This window comes from Oryx dammah, unplaced genomic scaffold, assembly GCF_014754425.2.
Source record: "Oryx dammah isolate SB20612 unplaced genomic scaffold, SCBI_Odam_1.1 HiC_scaffold_27, whole genome shotgun sequence".
NCBI classification, from domain to species: Eukaryota; Metazoa; Chordata; class Mammalia; order Artiodactyla; family Bovidae; genus Oryx; species Oryx dammah.
The window spans coordinates 70,334,670-70,347,523 of NW_024070211.1; the positions used below are offsets into that span (position 1 = coordinate 70,334,670).

Below are 12,854 nucleotides of genomic sequence, written 5' to 3' on the forward strand. Positions count from 1 at the left end.
TCCAGGGAAATTTGGTGATACTCAGAATCAGTTTTGACACTACATATCTACTAGTTTAATAAAACAGTACAGTTTCAACATCAGTCAGTAACATCACTTCTTTGAAAAACTGGATTACCAGCAGTTGCTATGATAAAAATTAAATCCCTCCCCCCAAAAATCCATAAAATAAGAAATGTAAAAAGTAAATTAAGAATGAGGATGGTGATACAAAATCTAATTCAAGGTGTGAGAAACTGTGACCTACCTGACAGGCACATGCATTCTAATAGTAACTAATTAACAATTTAACAAAAATATTTTCCTTTCAAAGAAGTGTCATTTTTTTTCAAGTAGGTACGTTGCTACTTAACAAACAGACTGTTAGAAATTTCTTTCTAAGTGACAAAAAAATGTTCAAAACTTTTACTGAGACACTGAAGGCACTAAGAAAGTTTGTGAACCTCTGCAATAAAAGTTTCACAACACATAAAACTAAAGCAAAAATTAGTATTCTGAATATATGAAGAATTCCTTAAACAAGCAAAGTAAAAGCTGAGGCAATAATCCAAAATTTTACAAAAGCAACACTTTTAAAAATATACTTCCAAGCACATAGAATAAATACACACTCAGTACCTAAGGATGAATACATTAATGAAGAAAATATCCTACTGTCATTTAGTCATCATTAAACCTCTTATCTATACATTTCTAATGACCACATTTCACCAAAGCCTTCTAATAGATACTTTTTAAAGCATTACACTTAAAAAATAACTTTTACTCCTCACTGACTCATTGGAAAAGACCCTGATGCTGCGAAAGATTGAAGGTGGGAGGAGAAGGGGATGACAGACGATGAGATAGATGGATGGTATCACTGACTCAATGGACATGAGTTTTGAGTGAACTCTGGGAGTTGGTAATGGACAGGGAGGCCTGGCATGCTGCAGTCCATAGGGTTGCAGAGTCAGACACGACTGAGTGACTGAACTGCTTTAGGAAAAGCAGTTCCTCACTTTGCTTTAGGAAAGGAAAAAATGTACTTATTACATCATTCATTTTATAACATTACTGGGAGTTTACATATTTTAATGTTCTAAATACTATTTACTGATTTATTCATCATCTATTATTGTGTACCTACTGTGAATCACTGGCACAAATGCTAAGGCCATGAACATCTTGCCGTAAGAACCTATCTAATGAAAGAAATATAACAGATACAAACATTACACTATTAGCTTTTAAAGAAATAAAATACCTAGGACAAGATGAACAACTTGCCTTCAGAGGGAAAATATGAAGGCTCTTATTTCTCTATGACTGAGGAGGTCATATCTTCTTAAAGGAACAACCTTGTTAATTTTGTTTTCAGAGTGGGAGATAGAAGGAAATGTAAGTAGAGAATAGCAAAAAATATGTACAGACACTACATAATATACAAACACAACAGTTATCAATGAAAAACACCTGTGTCTTTAGGGAAAGGGGTGTAGATAGGTAGATGGCTTCTAGAGGAAGAGGACCAGGTTCTCAAAAACTATTATTTGCCTTGTATTGGTGTTTTATTCTATAAGAAATAGAACATCAGTAGAAATTTTCTATCAGGGTAAACAATAGCTTTGATTTTTAAGAAGATAATTACAGTAGCATTGGGAAAGCTGAACTGAATCTTACAAGAACAAAAGAGAATAAGAGCCCCAGTTGTACTGTAAATGATGTTAGGCCAGACTGAAGATTTCTGTCACTAAGAGAAAAAACTCAAAATATCAATAGGCTTCTAAGTATGAAATCAGGATGAAAAGAATCTATTATTAATCAAGATAACCAAAGATGTATTTTGTCTTATCTTGGAATAGCAAGGGTGGAGTATATATAAAAAATTTTGTTTTGAATGTATTAAACTCAAAAGCCAGAGAATAGGTAGGTGACAGTAGGCAGCTGGAAATGAGTCAAGGAATTGGGTAGAGATCTAAGCTGTGCCAGCAGATGAAGGTGTGGATGAGATCATCTACAAAAGGTCTTAAATAAGAGAGAATCAAGGACAGTACCTGGGAAATACTGATATTTGAATAGTAGGCAAAGGAAGAAGAGCAGGTGACAGTACAGGGAAAAAAATGAACAGTAACAACAAGAATAGCCTCTGTTAGGAAGAGAGCCAGCAGAGTAATCTTGTGAAAGAAAGACAAATCAAGAAGGATAAAGACGGCCAGATATAATTGGATTTAACAAAGAGCTTATCAAAATAAGTTTGTTTTTAAAAGGACAAAGAAGAAAATAAAATAACAACTAAAATGTGGAGGAAAGAAGGCAGGACTGTAAGAAGTTTTGTCATTTGAATGTGCTTGTTGCATCTGGAAGACCTGAAAGTGTATTAAGAGAACAGAATCAATGCAGAGGAACTCTGGCCTCTCAGATCACTGACTTCACCACCTCTGAAGGTGTCTTTTCCATTTTGGCCACAGTCTAGATCTTAGTATCATCATCATCTCTAAATTTCTGAAATGCAAGTACACCTCCTCTCTGATCACAACTTCTTATCCTTCTAGCATACTCCAGCACCTCACTACATCTCTCTAGACTTGCAGTCCACATACCTCCTCTCTGATCACAACTTCTTATCCTTCTAGCATACTCCAGCACCTCACTACATCTCTCTAGACTTGCAGTCCACAGGCTAACATACTTTTTCCTCTAGCTAAAACCCATCCCTCCTCACAACACACAGTTTAGACTTTGGGCTCCCTTATTCTGCTCATATTTCCTTTTGTCATTCTATCTACCAAAACCCAATTTGGCATGATCCTACCCTAAACTTAACCTATATCCAGAATGCTGATCATACATATCACATAGAACTGGCTGACTAAGAATTCATAACTACTATTCCCAAATGGACATAAATATACCTTGCAAGCTGTTGTTTCCCCACTCTGTTCATTTTTACTCTCCACAGTGATGATTTTAAATATTCTCCCCATCACTCAGACTTCACTTTTCCCTTCTATTTCCTGAGCAGTAAAGAAAATGTCATCATGTGTTTCAGAAGGAAAGCAGGAGCTAACAGTCAGGAAGCCAAACTGACTTTCCTCACCAAATCTGTAAAACTGATTCCGCACTTACTTCTTTTTTCTTTTTCAATTGTTTATAATTTAAGAGATCCTCCATGTATGAAGTAGATCATCTGTGCTCTGGATTCCATCCCTCTAGCTTTGTCATCGACCTGTATTATAGTCTGTCTTTCCTGTTGCTTTGAACTCTTTTTCTAATAATTCTCTCACATTAGCATTTAAGCATTTAAACATCTCCTCTATCTTATGCCCACACTTATCTGTTTATTTCTCCTTCCCAATCAAAGCCAAACCTCACAGGAATAATCCTTTCATTTTTCCTGGCCTACTTTGCTGGCCATTCACAATCCAACCTTTACTTTAATCCAGGCTCATTAGTCTTCTAAAACTATTCTTATTAAGGTTACAAATAACATCCTTGCAGCTAAAGACAGCAAGTAACGTATGGGCTCTAGGTCACTTGATAGCAGCATGCCACAATGTTTATCAGTGACCTACAGTTCTTTCCTGTTTACCCAGTCTAACTATGCCTTTTCAGAATCCTTTGTAGGCTTTCCTCCTCCATCCAAATCTCAGTGGTGCATTGATCAAGCTCTGTCGTAGGCCTATCCCTAGAGAATCTTATCCCTTCCAAAGGTCACTAATATCTTCCAAATATTTATCTCCAGTTCTGTCTTGTTTATAAGCTCCAAGAGCCAAATATCTGTATAAATGCAAACCACTTATAATTTCTTCTTCAAGGGCTTTCTTTCCACCACATTACAATAGTCTTGAAGTCAGGAAATCCATTTTTCTTATTTAATCTCAGCACTTTAAATAAAGTTGTTTATACATGGTAGTTTTTTTGTTAATGAATAAATTATGGTAAGTGAAGAAAAGACGTATAAAGGAAGAAATGTGCAGATCAGGCAAAGTGAGTTTAAATAGTGTCTACCTTTTAGTGCAGGTGGGGATAGTGACTCTGAGAGCAAACACAAGGAAGGTATCTGGGTTACTAGATTTGTTCTCTATCCTGAACTTTTATGATTACAGTCACAAATTTTTTTTTAACTGTATAACTAAGCCTTATCTATTTTATAGTATGTAAATTATATCTCAATAAAAAAGGAGCAGGAGGATGAAGGGTAGGGAACAAACAAGAAAAAGATAAAAAACAGTGCACTTTCAGATGACACAGGCTTCAACAGGAGAAAAATAGTGTGGGTCTGAATAAAGATGGGAAGTATTTCTAGGTGTGATAATGTGGAGGCAAGAGAAAGTCAATCACATTGATGACTCTGAGACTGAAAAAGTAAATACCAGTTACTTGAAGGAGCTAAAATATTCCTCTTTGGGGCGGGGGTGGGGGGTGGTGGAAAGTAATACAGTTAAAGCAAGGCTGGAAGAAGTCACAAGGGAAGAAGAAATTTCTACTGTGAAGAGGCTGAGAATATTAGTCCTGTAATTGAGAGGCAAAATTACTAAACAAACTAATTTTTTGAAATAAAATGTTATTTATATTTATACAAATCATAAAAATATACCTTTGTTGCATATGTAGGTTTTTCTATTGCTTCATCACCAATGAAGAAGTCTAGGTCATCAACACCTTTCATCACCCTCCTTTGAGCTTGATCTCCCACTTTTGCTGACTCCTTAATAGCAATACCTTTAAAATAGAAGTTATTTATGCATGTAAAAAATTTTATTTTTTTCAAGTGAGATGAATTTTTCACTTGTATTTTTTCATAATAAAGTATTATTACATAGAACATGATCTAATATATTTAAACTGCTAAATTAAAGCAAAAAGGTCATTAATTAAAAAATGACAAAATTCCTTTAATACAATGAAATCTCAACTTCCACCCAGAAACAAGGCCTCAAATATAAAAAGCCCCCAAAAGAGAAGTACTGTTGTGGGAATGTTTCAGTTATGTTTTTAAAAACTAGGTAAACTCTATTTTGATCTGAGTAAAACTGTAATTCCACCAAGTCAACATAGGCTTGATGGACAATCAGAAAGAAAAAATTGAAAACCAGTAATAAAAGTAGGAAAATTGCATGGGGAAATATTTTTTTTTAACTTTTTTCATATACTGTTTGCACTACTATGAACTAGCTTAGTTTTAACACTGGCATAAGGACCTGTTAAACTTTAATCCACATATACAAAGGGAAACTTCAAATCGTTCAGGTAAAACACAGAGCAATCTCCTTATATAATTTCAAAAAACAGCATACAGTTCTAGACCTAAAACTTATAAATTTCTTAACTAAGTTGTAAATGTCTGAATCCTTCAAATTAAACAGTTCTTCATTCAAAACATCTGCATGGGGACCTTCCTGGTGGTCCTGTGGTTAAGACTCAGCTCTTCTACTGCATGGGTGCAACCCCTGGTCAGATCCTGCATGAGGAGTGGCCAAAAATTAAAAAGAAACAAAAAACAGAAACATGTAGGCACTTAAGCTGATGGGCCATTCAAACAGTTACACTTTCAGTTAATAACAATTTATATCCTTAATAAGGTGTGTAAAAATACAGAAGGAAATTCTAAATTCAATCTACTTCTAAATGCTGCTTATCTAGCATAAAGCACATAGACATCCAGACGGGTCACTACAAATTTCCTAAAAACAAAGATTATGAAAATAACTTTGAACCATATCCACAGGTTTTCCAGATCAAATATCCATGTTCATCAGTGGAAATGATTATATCTGCTCATTATAAAACTACACCTGCAGCATTACAACTAGTTGGGTGAAAAAAACTCCATAATCAAAAATCTTTTCTTTCATACACAAATGGATTTTTAACATGCTGCAACGTCTCATAAGAAAAACAATGAAAACTAAAATTGCAAATTTTGGCAGAAAGATGAAATAGAGGAAGAATACAATGGTGATGAGAAACAAAAGTTTAAAATATCGAAATTATATGGGCTTCCAACTAAGACTTAATACAGCACTTAAGAATATAAGCAAAAGCAAATTTTGTAAGAATCAGAGTTAACACATCAGGAATCTCCTGAAATAAATGTTTTAATCATAATACAATGCCTCATAAAAAATTACAAATTAAGAGATTGCAAAATCAGCATTTTAAAAGTTGAGTTGTGTGCCCCCAAAAAGATATGTTTAGGTCCTAATTCTTACTACCTCAGAATGTGACCTTATTTGGAAACAGGGTCTTTCAAGTTAAAATGAGGTTATTAGGATGGGCTACAATCCAATGACTGGTGATCTTATAAAAATACAGAATTGGGGCATATCCATGCACAGAAGAAAAACAATGTGAAGACACATAGGGTTAGCTACGTGACTGGAGTGATGCACATAGAAGCCAAAGAATGCCAAGGATTGTCAGGAAACACCAGAAGTTTTAAAAGCCAAGATTTCTCCCCTAGAGCTGTCAGCAAGATCATGGCCCTGTTGACACCTTAATTTTGGACTTCTTGCTTGCAGTACTACAAGTTTCTGTTGTTTTAAGCCATCTGGCTTTTGGTACTTTGCCTTGGCAGCCTCGGGAAACTAATATAAGCATACACATGGAATAAAACTAAACTCAAACATAACTAACGTCAAGTATTAGTTTGCAAAAGTACTCTATTTTAGTCAGCAACAGAGCCAATATTTGTCATCAAAATCTTAAACAATCAATATGTAAAGTTGGGACAAAAGTGAAAAAAAGCAAATCTGTCCCTCCATATAGATAACAAATATACTTAAATAGAGCGTAAAAACAACAGTACTACAAATTAACACCACTATATTCCTATGAATAAGTTATTTCATCAGTGTCAGCTAAAAGCCATTCCATGTACTGAAGCATTAGATTTAGGTAATAGCCTAAATTCACAGATAATCAATCCCTAGAAAAATATATCAAAAGTTTATCAGAAGTGCAAAACTCAAACAGGTCTGTTTCTAGAGAATGAAATAAATATATAATAGCTCCCCCTTTAGAGATAATTTTGACACATCTTCACACATTTAACTTTGTTCTTGCCATATATAAACAACAAAACTACTCGTTCATGTCCAAAGAGTGCCCAATTGAGTCCAGAGATCTATAGTTCAGGCAAGTCTAGTAATTTCTACCTTGTTCTCAATATCACAGACTCTGAATCCTAAGCTGCTTTCACTATTCTCTGTATGTTTATCTTTCCATTTCCTTCTCATTTTCATAAATCAGTAAGAATACACAAAAATATTCAGTCACACAAATACTAGTGATACTTCCAAAATTAAACCTCCTAGAAGTTAGCACCACCAAGGAATGGCTCAAAAAGTTTGTCGTCTGATATGCTGAAGTCTTAACCTGGCAGTAGGTCAGGTAGTTGAGAAATGTTACTATACAATGTGCAAAAGGTGACCGTCTAACACTCAGATGTCCAAAATGTGTCCACCAGGGACCAGGTACATAGCCCAGGCTAACAAATAAGAGCACAAATAAACCAAGTCTGAGAGTATTTTTAAAAAACATCTGAAAGATAGATTATTGAAACTGGACAGTCAGTTAAAGTGAAGTTAACAAACATAAGCCAGAACAAAAATAACCCAAGTAAGGTTATAAAGTATTCGAGAACAGCTGAAGTCTGCATCTCTAAAGATGAGATGCCATCCTTCTTTTGAAGATGGGCTTTTGTTAGGGATGTCAACAACCACAAGCCCTGCAAAAATCATGAGCACAAACCAAAGGATGATCTTTGTATGCGTGTGACGGGAAATGCATTACTTAATAGTAACACACACACATTACTAATAGCAATATCCTCAAAGCAGATTCCCAGCTCATTCATCTTTGTCTTTAAAAAAGTATTTGGTAGATTTAGTAAATGAAGAGCTAAAAAGAGATCTGAAATAAACGGTCAGAGATATGGAAATGAGGCCACACTTAGAACTTGGCAAATCATGTTTCTAAAGGACTAAATCTTACAGAATGTTGAAATGATTATTATTTTTTTTTTTACTTTTATTAAGAAATAGATATTCAGTCAGCTTACTTATGATTTAACAGAAATACTTACAGGAAGGGATGATAAACTGTGGTTCTGTATTTCCAGCATATCCTAATTTTGTATACCTGAAAAACAAAAAAGAATTTTATAAGTATTTCACGAATATCTTGCAATTTATGAATTTAATTCTTAGAATTCTATTTGTTATAAAGTAAGATTCCATTCTGGGTGAATACTATACAAAATCCCATAGCTTAAATTATGTCAAACCACTTCAGTATTCTTGCCTTGAGAACCCCATGAACAGTATGAAGCTTTCTGCCTTTTCAAAATGATAGGATACTGAAAGAGGAACTCCCCAGGTCAGTAGGTGCCCAATATGCTACTGGAGATCAGTGGAGAAATAACTCCAGAAAGAATGAAGAGATGGAGCCAAAGCAAAAACAATATGCACCTGTGGATGTGACTAGTGATAGAAGCAAGGTCTGATGCTATAAAGAGCAATATTGCATAGGACCCTGGAATGTCAGGTCCATGAATCAAGGCAAATGGAAGTGGTCAAACAAGAGACGGCAAGATGAACATCGACATTCTAGGAAACAGTGAACTAAAATGGACTGGAATGGGTGAATTTAACTCAAATGGCCATTATATCTACTACTGCGGGCAGAAATCCCTCAGAAGAAATGGAGTAGCCATCATGGTCAACAAAAGAGTCCGAAATGCAGTACTTGGAAGCAGTCTCAAAAACGACAGAATGATCTCTATTCGTCTCCAAGGCAAACCATTCAATACCACAGTTATCCAAGTCTATGCCCCAACCAGTAACACTGAAGAAGCTGAAGTTGAATGGTTTTATGAAGACCTATAAGACCTTTTAGAACTAACACCCACAAAAGATGTCCTTTTCATTATAGGAGACTGGAATGCAAAAGTAGGAAGTCAAGAAACACCTGGAGTAACAGGCAAATTTGGCCTTGGAATGCGGATTGAAGCAGGGCAAAGACTAATAGAGTTTTGCCAAGAAAATGCACTGGTCTTAGCAAACACCCTCTTCCAACAACACAAGAGAAGACTCTACACATGGACATCACCAGATGGTCAACACCGAAAAAAGATTGATTATACTTTATGCAGCCAAAGATGAAGAAGCTCTATACAGTTAACAAAAACAAGACCAGGAGCTGACTGTGGCTCAGATCATGAACTCCTTATTACGAAATTCAGACTTAAATTGAACAAAGTAGGGAAAACCGCTAGACCATTCAGGTATGACCTAAATCAAATCCCTTATGATTATACAGTGGAAGTGAGAAATAGAAAGGGCTTAGATCTGATAGATAGAGTGCCTGATGAACTATGGAATGAGGTTCGTGACACTGTACAGGAGACAGGGATCAAGACCATCCCCATGGAAAAGAAATGCAAAAAAGTAAAATGGCTGTCTGGGGAGGCCTTACAAATAGCTGTGAAAAGAAGAGAAGCAAAAAGCAAAGGAGAAAAGGAAAGATATAAGCATCTGAAAGCAGAGTTCCAAAGAATAGCAAGAAGAGATAAGAAAGCCTTCTTCAGCGATCAATGCAAAGAAATCGAGGAAAACAACAGAATGGGAAAGAGTAGAGATCTCGTCAAGAAAATTAGAGATACCAAGGGAACATTTCATGCAAAGATGGGCTCGATAAAGGACAGAAATGGTATGAACCTAACAGAAGCAGAAGATATTAAGAAGAGGTGGCAAGAATACACAGAAGAACTGTACAAAAAAGATCTTCAAGACCCAGATAATCACGATGGTGTGATCATTCATCTAGAGCCAGACATCCTGGAATGTGAAGTCAAGTGGGCCTTAGAAAGCATCACTACGAACAAAGCTAGTGGAGGTGATGGAATTCCAGTTGAGCTATTTCAAATCCTTAAAGATGATGCTGTGAAAGTGCTGCACTCAATATGCCAGCAAGTTTGGAAAACTCAGCAGTGACCACAGGACTGGAAAAGGTCCGTTTTCATTCCAATCCCAAAGAAAGGCAATGCCAAAGAATGCTCAAACTACCGCACAATTGCACTCATCACACACGCTAGTAAAGTAATGCTCAAAATTCTCCAAGCCAGGCTTCAGCAATACGTGAACCATGAACTTCCAGATGTTCAAGCCGGTTTCAGAAAAGGCAGAGGAATCAGAGATCAAATTGCCAACATCCGCTGGATCATAGAAAAAGCAAGAGAGTTCCAGAAAAACACCTATTTCTGCTTTAAAAAACTGACTAAACTGACTATGCCAAAGCCTTTGACTGTGTGGATCACAATCAACTGTGGAAAATTCTGAAAGAGATGGGAATACCAGACCACCTGACCTGCCTCTTGAGAAACCTATATGCAGGTCAGGAAGCAACAGTTAGAACTGGACATGGAACAACAGACTGGTTCCAAATAGGAAAAAGAGTACGTCAAGGTTGTATACTGTCACCCTGCTCATTTAACTTTTATGCAGAGTACATCATGAGAAACGCTGGACTGGAAGAAACACAAGCTGGAATCAAGATTGCTGGGAGAAATATCAATAACCTCAGATATGCAGATGATACCACCCTTATGGCAGAAAGTGAAGAGGAACTAAAAAGCCTCTTGATGAAAGTGAAAGAGGAGAGCGAAAAAGTTGGCTTAAAGCTCAACATTCAGAAGACGAAGATCATGGCATCCGGTCCCATCACTTCATGGGAAATAGATAGGGAAACAGTGGAAACAGTATCAGACTTTATTTTGGGGGCTCCAAATCACCACAGATGGTGACTGCAGCCATGAAATTAAAGATGGTTACTCCTTGGAAGAAAAGTTATGAGCAACCTAGATAGTATATTCAAAAGCAGAGACATTACTTTGCTGACTAAGGTCTGTCTAGTCAAGGCTATGGTTTTCCCAGTGGTCATGCACGGATGTGAGAGTTGGACTGTGAAGAAGGCTGAGAGCTGAAGAATTGATGCTTTTGAACTGTGGTGTTGGAGAAGACTCTGGAGAGTCCCTTGGACTGCAAGGAGATCCAATGAGTCCATTCTGAAGGAGATCAGTCCTGGGTGTTCTTTGGAAGGAATGATGCTAAAGCTGAAACTCCAGTACTTTGGCCACCTCATGCAAAGAGTTGACTCACTGGAAAAGACTCTGATGCTGGGAGGGATTAGGGGCAGGAGGAGAAGGGGACGACAGAGGATGAGATGGCTGGATGGCATCATGGACTCGATGGACATGAGTCTGAGTCAACTCCGGGAGTTGGTGATGGACAGGCAGGCCTGGCGTGCTGCAATTCATGGGTTCGCAAAGAGTCAGACACGACTGAGTGACTGAACAGAATTGAACTGAACTTTCAAAATTATAAGTACCCATAGCTTTTATTTGTTATCTGTATTTCAACTATTTCACAAAACTGCTATCTCTTATATTACCAAGTGGGTGATTAAGCCTGTGATAAAATAATATATAGTTCCATATGAGATCAATGCTTTTAACAGTGAAACTCTAGATATGGAAGAAGCAACAAGAGGGAATATTTTCTTGGAGCGAGAGGCTAGTAATACAGGTGGTGCAAAGAGTTTTGGATACTGTTTTATGACCTAGTCCAGTAACAGCACACCGAGTGGCCTATAAGCAATATCTCTGCCAGACTTGGGAATGAGCATTCTCAGCACAACAGGACGAAATGGCAGCCTCAAATCACGGTCAAATTTATGACATGAAGGGACCCTGCCAACTGGAAACTGGCAATTGCCATCTACCTCTACAAAGATTAAATCATGGCCACTGCAGCTGCTGACCTTCAACATCACTGAAAGATTAGGGTGGAGATCAGGAATCAGACACTCTGTGCTCTGGAAAAACTGGCAGAACAGGCCTTCAGAGAGTTGGGTATCTTCAGGAAAAGATTTTGAGTCCCAACTCCTGCATCCTCTCATACACAGAGAAACACTAACATTGTTAAAGATGATATCTGCTTTGGCTAATAAGAAAAATATTAAAAGTCAAAATAGAGCAACTATGGTTCAGACATCCAAGGAAATAAAGAGGTGACACAATGGGTGTAATTTCAGACTAGTCTTTGCGTTGCTAACAAGTTGAGTTTTCTGAGACGTGTCAGGCTTGGATGCCACTGGACATTATCAAACAGTATCTGCTGGCAGCTAGTAACTACAATCTTACTTTTTATAAAGCTAGGCAACTGGCTACCTGGCTATAAATCATTAAAACTAAGCAGGAGTCTATGGGGCTTTAGGGTCTTTCTTTGTCCCATTTCTTCCCAGGTGGCTCAGTGGTAAAGAATTTGCTTCCCAAGGAAGGAATGAGTCAGGAAGATCCCCTGGAGGAGGAAATGGCAACCCCCTCCAGTATTCTTGCCTGGAAAATCCCATGGACAGAGGAGCCTGAAGGGCTAGAATCTATGGGGTCACAAAGAGTCGGACACGATTGAGTAACTAAGTACACATAGCTTTTCATGAGAAACTGCACTTCTAGAAATTGATCCTATAGAAATATTCATAACGTACAAAATAACATATAATAAGGTGTTTCATTATAATCTTGCATATAATAGCAAAAGTGAAAATAAACAGCCATCAAATGAGAAGCCAATTAAATATGCTGTTTAAACCATAGAATATTAGGTAGCTATTAAAAAAGTGACTGAAAAAGCTCTTTATGTACAGATATGGAACAATCTCCAAAATGCTTTTGTTAACTGAACAAAATCGAGGTAACGAACAATGTGACATTTGTAAAAAAAGTAAAGGGTTCAGGTAAAACATATTTCGCTGTATAAGCAGAGAATATCTCTGGAAGAGATTATGAAATTCATAATTTTGGTTGTCTCTAG

The 12,854-nt window shown here is 36.9% G+C and overlaps 1 protein-coding gene across 1 annotated transcript in view; it reads right to left on the minus strand.

The window, feature by feature from the left end:
- Window positions 1-12,854, minus strand: part of ACTR3 (actin related protein 3) — a 55,170-nt gene that overhangs the window by 19,000 nt on the left and 23,316 nt on the right. The window contains exons 2-3 of the mRNA XM_040228405.1: window positions 8,069-8,124; window positions 4,580-4,704 (exon numbers count right to left, since the gene is read on the minus strand). Coding sequence (XP_040084339.1) covers window positions 4,580-4,704; window positions 8,069-8,124 — 181 coding nt within the window. The remainder of the gene's footprint in view (window positions 1-4,579; window positions 4,705-8,068; window positions 8,125-12,854) is intronic.